Genomic DNA, 15,170 nt, shown 5'->3' with positions numbered 1-15,170 from the left:
ACAGCCTCCCAGCGGAAAAGGTAGAATTTAAACATGCATGGGATAGGCGTACGGCTCCTGAATCTAAGACGAGACCAACGACTTATTAAGGTTTGAGACTTTACAGAACTTAGAACAGGCAGACTAGATGGGGCAGAATGGGTCTAATCTGTCTGTATTGTTTTTTAAATTATGCCTAAATTGGGGACAAATTTGATAAAAAAAGACAACCGACAGCTTATATAAGTCATGTGTAATGTGTTGTATAGTACATATTTTTCAATTTACTTGTATTTTTTATCTTTTTTTAGCTTCTCTTCACCAAAATACCCAATGTTATTCTAAATGTCTGTCACAATAACCACGATTTACATGAATAAGCAGTTAATCATAAGATACCAAAGATGCAGTATATCAGCTTTACTTTTTACCCCTCTGGAACTGAATAAGTTAAATATTAAAAAAAAAAAAAAAAAGGAAAAATTGCTACTAAAGTACTAAAACCTCAGGTGTTCTCGCTCTCTCTTTTCCTCTCTCCAGATTTATACATATGGAATTACCAGCAATTATTTCAGTACATTGGAGATCTCTGCAGAACTATTTAATATGCTCATTTCATGCCCTGTCTCTAAAAGAAATGGAGTTTTATGAGCTTTAAAATGTGGCAGGTCTGCATCACTTTAAATTACTTTTTTGATTGATACATCAGAGAGTTTATTGGGAAAAATCAATAGAAAAAAGTGGATTTTTCTTAGTGAGCTTGTACTGGATACACCAAAGATATCGATAAATGCTGCTGAATAAATGATATTTTAATTTTATTCTACATGTCATTAACATATTTTTGAAATTCAAACTTTCAGTGCATTTATTAAATGGAAACTTTTATTGAATTACTTACCCCTTTGGCATCAATAACTCCTGGCTTTGCATTAAATTTTACTGTCTTCAACCGTGCGCGTTCCTTCCTTTCCACCCTAGGATAATAAACTACAATTAAGCCATGGGTAATTAAGATATACATGATATATAATAGACGTTTTATTTTAAGCCAAATTTACATATTAAAAAAATATATATATTATATATAAATATATATAATATATATAATTAAATAAATTAATTTTAATATTATATAAATGTAAAAAATTATTTTGCAATCAAAAGCCTTAATTCTATTGACATTTTGTATCATAATTCTCATGGCCCATCTAGGATCTTTGCATTATTTCCTCTCATCTCTCATCTCCTTCAAGATAGATATATATATACACACTCACTGGCCACTTTATTAGGTACACCTGTTCAATTGCTTGTTAGCACAAATAGCTAATCAACATGGCAGCAACGTGGTCAAGACAACTCGCCGAAGTTCAAGCTGAGCATCAGAATGGGAAAGAAAGGGGATTTAAGCGACTTTGAACGTGGCCTCAAAGCCTTGTTGATGTCAGAGGAGAATTGACAGATGGCAACAGTAACTCAAATAACCACTCATTAAAACCAAGGTATGCAGAATACCATCTCTGAACGCACAACACCTCGAACAGGGAACTGAGGCTACAATTCGCACAGGCTCACCAAAATTGGACAATGGAAGACTGGAAGAACGTTGCCTGGTCTGATGAGTCTCGATTCCAGCTGTGACATTCAGATGGCAGGGTCAGACTTTGGCATAAACAACATGAACGCATGGATCCACCCTGCCTTGTATCAATGGTTCAGGCTGGTGGCGGTGGTGTAGTGGTGTGGGGGACATTTTCTTGGCACACTTTGGGCTCCTTAGTACCAATTGAGCATTGTTTAAACGCGGCAGCCTACCTGAGTATTGTTGCTGACCATGTCCATCCCTTTATGACCACAGTGAACCCATCTTCTGATGCCTACATCAAGCAGGTTAATGCACCATATGACAAAGTTCATATCATCTCAAATTGGTTTCTTGAACATGACAATGAGTTCACTGAACTCCAAGCTCAAGGGAGCCAGTCCCCCTCCAAAGACTTGCCACCACACCAACAAACATATATACTGAATGATTAAACAAATATAACAAATATTTTAAAAGTTTGTTCATTAACCCCGTTCGTCCTTTTTGATGGGCCATGTCATGATAAAATTATTGGGCTTTAAACCATTTATGAGAACATTGTACGTTATAATAAGACCTCCTAGGGCAGTCTGCAGGAACCATCAATGAGCCCTAGACTTCCTGTGAGTATGGAAGCCTCATGTTTACACTAAATGTGGAGGCTCTGATAGTGAGGTAGAGAATGCTGCTGATTAGTCAATGACTGATCAGCAGCTTTAAAAAGTGCAAAAAGTAGTAAAAGAAAAAATATGATTGCTGCCTTTAACGATGGGTACATGAAGCAGGCAGCCAAATATGGCTTCCAGCAACCATACCATCTGCACATTGTCAGCTAAGATCTAAGATATATATATATATAGTTATGTATATGCATATATGTAGTATATATGCAACAGTTAAGAGAGTTTTATATATGCAAAAGCGAAAGCACTTGTTTTAAATCTGATTTCACTTCCTACTTAAAGAAGATCTTTTCATCCTTCCATTTGCAGATGACAGGTTTGATTTAGCGTTCCGTTATTTACAGACACAGGAGTTTGTTACTTGTCAGACTTTCTGTTGATTTATGAGATGATCGGTCTCTAAATTATTCACTTTTTAAGCGCCATGGCTCCTAATCTTTCATTCTTTATTTTTTTTCTTTTATAAATGCAGTTCCCCTTTTTACATTCATATATTAATGTGTCCTTATTCCATTCTTGTAAACTAGAAGAGCAGAATGATGGATAGTATACAGTTGTTACATTGACTGAATGATTTAAAATAACTTTTTTAAATCAACTTACTTAAATTACATTTAATGTATCTTATGGTGACAGATTATATTTGTTTTTTTTACACATCAAATCCACAAAATCTGGGAGAAAAACACTTATTGTTGAAAAAACATGATCATTGTTCAGCAGGTGTAATGGGATTTTTATCATTGAGTTTTTCTGTGATCCTGATGTTGTCCAGATGTTGTCTTAAAGAAGGATGGTGAAATATGTATGGGGTTAAGTTCCCCAAAGATGTTCCCCTCTTTGTGTTGTGATTAGCAATTGAATGATCTGTCTAAACTCAGGTTACCAATTGTTAATATTGATACATTGTAGAAAGCTGAGCAATAAAAAGCTTTTCTGTGGTTAGTTTAGTTACAGTGATACTTAAAAGCATTTACAACAATATGAAGAGGGAAGAGACATAATATTATTAACCCTTGTACTGCTGGCACAAATTCAATCATGTTTGAAAAAATAACCCTTGTAATGCTAGCGCATATTTTATTTTTCAGATAGAATGCACCCAGACTTACCCAGTACTTTTTGTGGCAGTAACAATAAAGATCCACCTAATAGATTGTACGCTTGCAAGAGGGGGGTCATCTTCTCCTCCTGTACCAGTATGTCTTATGTGTGTTAAAGTTATTGTTAATCTTTATTGTGTGAAATATTATTATTATTACAAATACTGTTGCAACAACACTGTTACGTGTAATGTAATATATCACATGCAGGCAAAGGCGATTTACTACAGGCACGTGTATGCAAACCATCTGTAACATAAATATGATGATAATGTGATATAATATGATAATATGTAGCACTTTAAAAATATATCTAATGGTTACTGTATATTTTATCAGTTTATAGTTTGTATCATGGGGATCTGGACTCAGTTTTACGGCTTGTTTAACTCAATGGAACCTAATTGTTCAATTATTTTGATCATGTTTGGCTGCTGAAAGGATTTTGTCAAGTAGTCTAATTTCTAGAGCGCGCATTAATTCAAGCAAATTATATCCAATTATGTTGGACCCCCAAACTGAAATGGTCACTTAATCAATTAAATGCACTTTAATGCATATGATCTCTGAGTGTCATCTTTAGATTAATCCCCCAAATGCATGGGGGGATTGATAAGAATACCCCCTGTAGGCAAGTCTTTTTTTTGTATACCATACCTGTAAGGAATGCATACTAATGTTCTCAGAAGGCACTTTTATATGCATTCTTCGTTAGTGAGGTGCCCTTAACTCCTTCCGTCCCCTATGGACATTAAGCCATAACTATTAAAATATCCTATAGGGCACCATGTAAGGGATGGATGTGGCCATCTAAAAAAAACAAAAAAAATGTATGTGGGGTATGTCTGTAATCAGGGGATGTTACAGGACATAAATTGGGTCATTTTTAGTTTTTTTTTTTACATACTAGCACTTACAAATTATTATTTTATCCATGTCTCTATGTTTTCAGGTGAAAGCCGTATTTGTTCTGAAATTGTACTTTGTATGGGTTCATCAAACACGGAAAAGGGGAATCTTAATTAACCCCAAGTGTAGCTAAAATGGCAAAATAGCTCTGGGGCGTCAGGGACCAAAAACCCCTGGGCCTGAAGGAGTTAAGCGCCAGAAAAATCTCTTGGTTGGGCTCATATATATATATATATATATATATATATATATATATATATATATATATATATATATATACCATGATGAGTACAATGTGGTAGATCAATTCAGAAGGATTCCTTATGTTTTCTAATTAAGTGTGCCTCGCTACCGATCCCGGTCGATCTTTTTAGTAACGGACCAGCGATCTGGTTAGCATATGTCCATTTTCGACAATGTGTGTGAACGTTTTATTTATAGACCTAACGCTAGGACATACAGTATTTCCTGGTTGATGATTTCTTATGATGATGGAGAGAAGTGGCAGAAAAAACTGAACTTCTGTGCGTATGAATTTTTAATCAACGGAAAGAACGAGTATTTAACACTCGGCTCTTTAAACCTTTGTCCAATCAGTTTGAATGTTTTTCTTACTCCTTTCTCAGTAACAGAAGACAAATCACCATAGAAACCAATATATCTGATGACACCATAAATTGAAATATATATATATATATATACTGTACAGTACTGTATATATATTATCATATTTAGTATATTTAATAAATAAAACAGATATTGGGGCACTCACAATATACATTTGCTCTTTTCACGGTTCAGTTAAGCCATGTAGAATTTCTTCCTGCTGTTTTAATTTCCATGGTGTTACATCATTAGCTTTGGAAACTAGATCTATCCAATTTTGCAAAAAAAAAAGTCTAAAGCAAGTTGTTTTTTCCTTCAATTTTATTTTTTTATTGCAATTTTACAAACACAAAATCAAACATAACATCAAAAGTATTTTATACAAGTTATGTGAAGCATAAAAAAATTAACTAAATCATAATTCTATATAAATGCTTATAATTGTATATATTAAATGCTCCCAGCAAAGGCTATCAGCTCTGACAATTTATGTTGACGGCCCATATTCTTCCGTTAACCATTTTTTAACCACGTTTTAACTGTTTTTACTAAGAACAATTTTTTTTTCAAAATTTAAGCACAAGCCCTCCCAATGTAATAAGGAAAAGTTTATTTTGACTATTTTGAGAAAATTCTTTTGCTTTCCGCTATTATATTTTTTTCTCAAAATATTGTTTATACTTTCTCTTTTATCTTTTATTGGCTGATAAAAAAAATGTCAACCTATGATGTTAAAGCATATTTTAAGACTAGACTGGAGAATTAGAACATTTTAGAAATATAATAAAATAATCAGTATCCACACATATAAAATGTAAAAAATGTGGCTTGTAGCAAACAAATTTACTAACAAACCCTAATATTAACGTAGATGGTGGAAGTAGAAGCACAGAAATGGATTTAGCTGAATATTTTTGTGATTTGACTGCTAAAGCCATGTCTGTGCTTCTACTTCCACCATCATAGAAAGCTGGAGCTCCAGAGATGGTCCTTGTGGGTGAAGCTCATGCCTGGTAGGAAGAACCATACAGAATTATAGAGCTTATACAATTTTGGGAACGATGCTTCCTAACCATTTTGATTTGTGTGTAGAGTAGCGAGGCGAGACCCGGCAGAATGGAATAGGCTTTATCTGCTGGACCGTAGTTACAATGACCATTAAAAAGAACCATTGAATGCCAACCGAGCAGCACGTTGGCCCACGAAACAATTCGCCTATATTATTATTTTTTTTTTAATTGTACCACTGACTATGTCACAGTTGGAATTGGAGGGTTTAATAGCATCCAAGTTAGACTGTCAATGAAGATTTCTTAATTTTTGTGAGGTTATGACTTCATTATAACATTTAAAAGCAAGCGACTTGCCCTGAACACATAATGTTATTTCCTTCGGATATAGCAGAATTTAAATGTATCTCGCCCCAACCCTCGCCACCTACAAGCTAATGTATTTTAATACTTATCGTTGCTAAGCACTCCGATTTTTTTTGTTGCAGACTGTAATTACCATTTGTACTTGGAAAATAGTCTGTCTTGTACCTTCAGCTAAGCCTTTTCAAGTATTTATGATGTTTTTGTCTTTATGCATAGAAATTTGAATTAGGTTTCTCTTCTTTCTTATTACATTAGGCTCAGCGAACAATACAAATCATTTACTGTCATTATGAAAATTCATTTAAATGTTAACCCCTTAACGACAAAGCCCGTACATGTACAGGCTCAAAATGCATTGTTGTCAATGGGTTTAGGGACCGCTCATTGTCCTTAAGGGGTTAACATTTGCTTCTGCTGCCTAATGTTCGCAATTTAACTGCACTGCTGTTCAGTTTTTGATAATCATTAGCTAATAGAGTATTTTCTGATATATTTTTAATCCCCCCCCAAGGGCAGACAACCTCTATCATCACAGCTTCTGTGGACAACAGCTTCGATTTAGTCAGTACACCCCATGAATAGTTAATTGCTAATCATTGTGCTAATTAATTAAATTTAATTATTTTAGCTATAATTTTAGACTACGACACGAGAATGTAAAAGACGAAGGGGGGATTTGACTGAATTAAATCTAATAGATTTTGATCAGTTGAACAATGTTTATACAACATATGAACTGCTGTTCAATCATGTGGTTTAACCCCCTGTGTGCTGGAATTGGGACACATCTTTCATTGCGGGAAGACAGTACATTTTTCATAGTTTTTATACAGTTATAGCTCGGTGACATCTATATGAGCAGTGCATATGATTGCATAATTTCATAGTAAAGATAAGGCACCGCTCAGGTAACTCACTTACGTGCTAGCACACATACATACACACACACACACACACTCACACACATGCTTACACTAACACATAATCTAATACTCATTCAAACATACAAACTTACACACTCATTCTAACACACATGCCCTCTCACACATTCACATTCATGCTAACACAGATTTACACACACATTCATGTTGACACACACTTACACATACACACTCATGCACAAACACTTACACATACACATGCTAACACACAAACACATTCATGCTAACATACATTTACACATACATATACACTGACTCTATACATATTAATTCACTCACTCTCTTACTCTCTCTTGCCTCTTTATATCACTTGCAGCTGATATATAAATAACTTACTGTAATGTTTTTTAACAGAACACTTCTATATAGAGGTAAACATACCAGACATCCACTGGGAGGGAGGAAGATGGGAAAGGAGACAGAACCCTTTCAGCGCCATCACGTGGTTGACGCTCATGGTTCCACTTTGCTAACCAAGTATTACATGAAAGGGTTACATGTTCCTCAGCAAACACCATTTGCATTCATTATTAGAATTATACTAGCAGTGTTAGATCCAGACTTACATCATGCCATTTTAGACACGATCTGAAGTGGACTGCACATTTCTAATAAGAGATTTCTATATGAAAATAGCACAATAAATAAATAAGGGACACATTATTTCATCTTACGTCTTAAGTGATTATTTCAAGCTGTAGCAAGGAATTTAGTCGCGATTTACGGAAACAAAATTCAGCAGAGAAGTAAAAGATGCAGGAACACCAGTCCCTTTGGTAATTCTCTAATGACCCATATTATCTTCTTAAATTTTGTTTTCTTTCTAGACTTCGTGATTACATGACACGCATGATTTCTGTTGTAATTTCTTACGTGAAAAAAGACAGCTGTTTGTGTACACCGACATGCCGCAGATAATTAGGGGATTCATTCTCGGAAAAATGTCATTTTATGCAAATTAACTTTCTCCCAGGAAATATTGATCCAAATTAAGCCAGGATCAATAGCCTTCCTGGTGACACCATTTTGCCCAAGCAAAAGTGTGTGTGTGTGTGGGGGGGGCATTAGTACAACATTTTCTTTTTTTGTGTATGTACAGTTGTACATCAATGCAATTAAATGTAAATATGTGCTTACTAGGTACTGAAGTCGGGAAGGACCATTGGTTTTTAGAGGCCCTAGGCAATAATTAAGGGGCAAATCTCAAGCCCATGTGCCCCCCCTGCAGCACCTGGGATGTATAATCTGGACACATAGCCATAAAATGGTTTATAGCCTATTTGGTGCCAGAGATTCTGCAAATTTCTCCTCTGCACCAAAAGCACCTCCCTAAAAATTAACCCCCAAATTAGCAAACAAGCCAAAAAAAGGCAAAAAAAACCTGAAAACAGCCACCGAAAGTCCACAGGTTTGCAGGCTATTCTCTCTCCATGTAATATGCTGCCTCTCTGCTGCAGCTGGGACTTCTAATGGAGAAATCCTGGTGCTCCTGTCACCCCCTACTGCTGGGGTATATGAACTGCGCAAATATTGGAGGCCAGCAAGAGTTTTAAAGTGGCTTTTGCCAACCGGATGTCGGTGGTCACAGAGTGGACTAATAAGGATCATGTTGAAGGAGCTCTACTGTGTCAGTGGGCTGGGTGATTAGACCCCAGGAACTCTAACATACCCAACCTAAGGGGCCAAACAAGTGCACCACCGATTTCTACAGAGGTTGTTTGGGGGAAGAGTGGAGGCTGCTGGAGGCAAACATCATGGGGTGGAAAGGCCAGAGAGGGTGTATTTGACTGTTTCTATTTATTTAATAAATTGTATCATTTGCAGAATTGCTCCTATTATGTTATTATCGTTCTATCATATAATATATGCTGGTATTATTCCCTTTTTGCACCTTCAGTGCAGTTTTATTGTGTTGTATCACAAAGGTCCTGGTTAGGGAACATAACCTGCATCCTAGGCTTCTAGCCAAGTGGAGCCGCTGTCGATGATCGCAGCGGCTCAGGATCCCCCAGTGAGCGCCAAGGCAGCTCATCCAGAGAAAATTGTTATATATACAGTATATATATATATATATATATATATATATTTATATTAGATCCCTTGTGTTCACATAGTCAATCATGCTCTTCAATGTCCTTGGATAAGAACCCTCACAAACACAGAGCATCAAGCCAATGAGAGGAGTGCACTTAGTAATTAGAGCCCTAATCGCTTGTATGACCTTTTTATGGGGTCGCACCCCCACTGCTCAAAGCACAAATTCCAGGTCCTCCATTTCTCCCAGCTAACACATCCAAAATGGACTCAGAGACCAAGCTATGTGGAAACGGTTTTATTTTATTTGTTTTCCTTCACTTACCAGAGTTTCAAACCACATTTACGTTATTACACGTACAAAGTACTAAATATCTATCATGAGAAAATTGGAGCAGCAATTTGGAGCAATCAGCAAAAAATCTTAATGTAGTATTTCAATGTGTTTCTCAGAATCTGGTAAGTGACGCAAGGAAAAAGATCCAAGTTAGTCTAAAACCGGTGCTGATCCAGGTATTTTTTAACATATAACGGTATTTCAACTTGTAACTTTAGTCAAATTACCGGTTCCAGATATAGTTCCAATATCCAGAAGGTGTCATCATAAACAGTTCTAGTAGGGAACAAATCTAGAACAGTTTATAAACTAATTATTACATCTCATGTAACCCCTAATAAATCTCCATACTTTTAGAAAATATATCACAATTATAAATATTTTATTCAATGGGAAATTTTAGGTAGACAATCAAATTAACACAGTTAAATGTTTTATTTCTGAAACATCCTTTATAGAATACATATTTGAAATTGATGAATATTAACACTTTTTTAGTGTATATTTTCCCATCTGTACCATCCTTATGTCATTTGATCATCGTAATAATGAATGTAAATTGAACTTTAGATTTTTAGATGGAACACCACTCATCGTCTTCATTAATATTTAGTATGGTGCCCTGAAAGGGTGATTTTTGCATTTCTGTGCTATTGAATAATAATTTTACGGACTTGGGTTGTTTATTCTTGGGACAGCAAAAGACAATCAAGTAAAGACTAAGGCACCAAAATGTCCAACATGGGCCTTTACAGACATGCAGGGGGCCTGTAATGCCTTCCCAAATGCCCGGGTTACATCTTAATTGACACAGTTGGTTCTGTCTGGTAGACCAATTGATCTGCTTTAGTGATGCCAAGATGTAAGAGCCTCAACAACTGATGTTTTTGAGAACCACAGTATTGGATTGTCATTGGGTTGGTGACCTCGGTGATCGCCATCAGAAAATTCAGCTAGTTAATCCAGGCCAAGGCAATGTATCGCCATATGGGCCTGCGTCAAAGGGGATACTCTTTATGACCTAGTGTGAGCCAGATGCCTGGTTGGCTTTTGGGTTATATTGTGATCCAGAGCTGGAAGTGGTACCATCTAGAAGCACAAGCTCCACTTCCAACAGATGGTCCTCACAGTTTAGTTCCAGGCTGAATATTGGGCTCAGTTCAAATTTCGGCTTTACCAGCTGGGCTCAAGCTCATCTTTAGCTCAGCCCGTGTCTTAATTCAACCATCTTGTTTCACCTTTTTCCTGAACAAAGTATCCAAATACAGTATTGCCCAGGGTAAAACTGGATATCTGTTAATCCTCTATCTTAACGTATTTAGTTACCGAATATTCTTCCATCAATATAAAAATCACAATGTACACCTGGTTCTTCTTTCACTTTGTTTGAGATGATGACTGTTGATGCTCAGAATGTGTAGGAAACATTGGTCTGTGTGTGATAAGCTCGGTCACCTTGAAGCTTCCTAGATGACATGTAGCCTGAGGTTAGGTTCCTGTAAAATGCAGCGATAGTTGAAAAGTGATAGTAGCGGGAGAAAAAAAAAAGTGTCTACCTGCATCTGAAATATCAGTGACAATGCTGACTCCAAAGCATAATATTGCTCACCTACCTCAATGTCGCGTTGACAGATTTCTATCTGCAATAATGAGCCAATAATGTGAATCTTTAGGTGCTTTTTTATCATTTCTTTTATCCACAGTAAGTGTGCAATGGAACAAATTTAATACTTAAATGTAGTAGTAATTCAATGTGGTATGACTATACACAATGTACAGCACTACCGATCCAACAAAGAAAACCTCTGATTTTATAAATTATAAAATATAAAACAGATAATATATATAATCTAAAGTTGATTGCAATTATTATGTATAAAGGGAGTATTGGTTATTCTGCCCTATGGAAATCTGTAGACTTGTCTACCTTTGGTGGAAGAAGCAAATTCCCAATTTTACCATGAATACATGTTACCTAAGTGAAGCTAAATGAGACATCCAACCAATAGTTAATGATAATTACAGTGTGTTGGGCAATTATCACCACCTGCTACAGGGGTCTTTAGCGTCTGGGAAGTGCTGAGTTAGCGGTCCCGCAATAGGTTTTTTCAAGAATTGTTTCAGGTGACCAACACCATTGCCTCAGTCAAACATGCCCAAATTGCACACATGACTACAAAATGAACAACATCTCCCAACACTTCAAATAACCAGAGGGACACCTTTCTTGGCCACTTATTTACAGGTAACACAGAGGGACAGAGGCCTTTGGGTCACTGAGAGGCACGAAGTAGGGACAGTTGGGAAGTATGAAATAATACAGACTACTTGACAGCTGTGGTGTGTGACAGAATATATGTTCAGCAGCACCGTTTAAATTTTTGTACAAACTCAACACTGTCCTGGGCTGCTGACAGACACATCCCAACTTCAATTTTCACGTTAAGTGCATATTGGGTTTCGCACAGAATCCAATTTATTTCACTGCATTCAAATTGGTGCAGCCATTCTTTAGTTATAGTAGTTAGAATATTAGGCTTTTGTCTAGTGTAACTCCTCCCCCAGGTGACACTACTGAAGGCTGGGAGCATTCGTGTGTACACTTCCTGTTACACGCAATTGGCTTCTGCCACTCCCACTGCCGGCAGCGGAGGTTGTTTATGCTCGTATCGCCGCTGCCGGTGAACGTCTGCGTGATGCGCTTAGACAATCTCCCTCGCCGGGACTCCCCCCGTGGGAAGTGCTGGCAGGGGGGGCTGTCTGAGCGTATCAGAGAGTAGGATGCGGGTCCCCTGCACCGCTGCGGGGGATCTGTATCCTAACCCCGCTGCCTACCCGGCACTAGACCCCGAATATAGGCCACACCTCCACTTTAAAGACTTAAAGTGGGGGGAAAAGTGCGGCCTATATTTGGGCCAATACGGTAATTCACATGTAAACTATTTTTTTCATATTTAATAAAAAATGAATGAGAAGAATGCATTTTTTGTTTCTTTTTTTTTGCCAACCTGCGCCCCGGTTATGCACATCTGCCCCACGGATGCTACTCTGCCCCCTTAGATATGCCTTATACCCCCTATATGCCACTCTGCCTCGCGGATATGCCACTTTGCCCCCTTTTATACCACTCTGCCCCCAATACTCCTTATACCTCCTATATGCTAGTCTGCCCCCCAGATATGCATTATACCCCTCTATGCCATTCTGCCTCACTAATATACACTTGGTGTCACTGTTGGTGCAATGGTCAGGTGTCCCAATACTTTTGTCCATATAGTGTGTATATATATTAATAACATATTAAAAGGTAAGCTTATTTTTGTGCTTCCTGCTTTCTGATTCCAGATTTATGGATGCCTGTAAAAAAAAGATATTACCGTACCATGTCAAGAGTGTGGCTTAATTGATCCTCTTTCTAAGAGCGCTGACAGATTTGATTTTTATTTTTGTTGGAAAGGTTTAGGCACCCTACCTGGCAGAGATGAATTTAATTGCAAAAAAATGAAATCTTTTCTGACAATATTACAGTGCGTTACACAAACACATCGACGCCGGGGGTAGAAAAGTCTCTCAATCTCTTTTTTATGGAACACTTCGCTAAAGAACAAATAGATTGGCGGTCATATCCTATAATAGCAGAACTCTGACATCAAGAACTTTAAGAAAGACAGTATTGTGAGATTAGTTGAGAACCTTCCGCCTTTATGGTTTGAGGGGAAAAAAATGTTTCGGTTTTATACTATGAACAGAGTTTAATTCTCACTCATGATATAACTGTAAAGATAAAATGTAGGAATCTATGATGCTTGGGAAGACGGTTAATGTGCCACCATATAAGCAATGGGTTCCCATGTTCCACCACTCCCAACCAATGGAATTACCAATGAATCGCATATAATTTTCTATAGATAGGTGCATAATAATGCCGTTCTATTCCGTGTATCTGTTACCCAGTTAATCTGGCCAGATAAAAAAAACCTTTTTAAAATACTATTGTTATTTTGTCACAACCTACCCCAAAAAGGAGGCTTGATTTAAAAGTCAGAAAAACCATACCTATTTTTGGTAGTTCTCCTATGATACATTTTATTAATTACAATTAACTATTAATTGTTGATTTAGTAGCTGTCAGGCTCAGTTTTGTAAATCATTAAAATTGTTTCCTAAAAACCACCCGTTTCCTGATACTGCTAAATACATTTAATATGTTAATGATGGCAGAACAGCGAAGCAAGCAAGAAGGCTCCGGTAAGAGTTTTGTTGAAATATGTTAATTAAGCCATAACATAATATTCATTTAAGCTACTCAATAATTTAAAAAGAAAACCCTGACCCAACAGTAATCGGTCCATAAGGTCAATATGGAAAATCTATAAGTAACGTATTTGCTCGATTATAAGACAAGGTCTTTTTCAGAGCAAAAAGGGTAGTCTTATATTCAGGCTTTTTCTTTTTTTTCTAAATTGATATTCAAATTTTGAGGGGGTCGTCTTATAATGGCTTTCTTTACCAAATCTCAGTCAAGATACAATTTGTACATGTAACATGTAATTAATGTCATTTTGGAGGTCACTAGCTATACTATTATTATATTTGTGTCACTGGACTGGTGAGAACATTAGTACTCACAGAGGAATTAATCGCCAATAAACAAGAGACTTATTGCAGCATTTCTCAGTAACCAAAATGTAGAATACATATTTTTTTATATTATATATCCTTAGGTTCATACTTGGTGCATAAGTTCTCGGCAACTTCAATAGATCTCCAACAAACATTCAATGTTCAAACATCAAAAGCTTTCTATGAGGACCCTCTCTTTGTGGTTCGTTCTCTTTTCTCTTCATCAAATTGACTTTGTATTCTTCCAGATTTAAAGCTTTCCTTTAAAGACATGAGGCTTTCCTTCTCCCCTAGAGCTGAAATTGCCCTAACATTTGGCACAATGTTTTTTTTCTGATATGTAATGCTATATATAATATATGTAATAAGTAAGACAAGCTGATTTTAACAGAAACAATATCCATCTATACATCCAAAACCATGGCATCAACCAAGACCATCATTGAGTCTTACAATGCATCAAACGGGGCACCAGATGCTGCCTATCAATGAATATTTTCATCATTTATACACTCAGTATAATTTCAATATAAAACATATATGAGCTCTAAGGATACCTTCGTTTGCTGGGGATGACACCCATCTCCTCACTGTCCCCATCCTCTGTGACTCTCCTCGCTTGCCACCACTCATCGTCGGAAGCGTTGATCACATGAAGGATTTCCCCATATTTAAAGCTCAGCCCTTGGCTAGGGAGACCACTGTCTTTGCTTTTATCGTAGTCGAACATGGCTCTGTACGGAATAAAAACAAAATCAGGAAGTCATTGTTTACATTTTATATTGAGAAACAAAGAATATACTGTACGGAACAGCTCACACCATGCAAACAGTGATGATATACCTATAATGCCTTTAACTATACTAAGATATCAGTAGATATATCGTGCGGTCAACTGCAGGGCATAGTTTGCATATTCAAAATATCTATTCTGCTTATTTTATTTAGTAAGAGAGCCACGTTATGTTTCTTTTTCTACTTTAGGTTAAGC

The 15,170-nt window shown here is 36.7% G+C and overlaps 1 protein-coding gene across 7 annotated transcripts in view; it reads right to left on the bottom strand.

Annotated features, from left to right (window-relative positions):
* The window catches only part of LOC149280628 (disks large homolog 2-like), a 522,250-nt gene that overhangs the window by 30,186 nt on the left and 476,894 nt on the right, over positions 1–15,170 (bottom strand). For 5 of the 7 annotated variants that reach the window (XM_089500312.1, XM_089500313.1, XM_089500310.1 and 2 more), the window contains 2 exons: positions 14,737–14,913; positions 881–956 (listed from right to left, as the gene is read on the bottom strand). In XM_089500312.1, coding sequence (XP_089356438.1) covers positions 881–956; positions 14,737–14,913 — 253 coding nt within the window. The remainder of the gene's footprint in view (positions 1–880; positions 957–14,736; positions 14,914–15,170) is intronic. The other 2 variants (XM_089500316.1, XM_089500317.1) reach the window with 2 other exon arrangements.

The sequence above is a fragment of the Sceloporus occidentalis genome, unplaced genomic scaffold, assembly GCF_023333645.1.
Source record: "Sceloporus occidentalis isolate IW3139 unplaced genomic scaffold, rSceOcc1.0.p SCAF_151, whole genome shotgun sequence".
Taxonomy (NCBI): domain Eukaryota; kingdom Metazoa; phylum Chordata; class Lepidosauria; order Squamata; family Phrynosomatidae; genus Sceloporus; species Sceloporus occidentalis.
The sequence above is the reverse complement of the archived record's forward strand: the minus strand, read 5'-3'. Positions and strand labels throughout refer to the sequence as shown.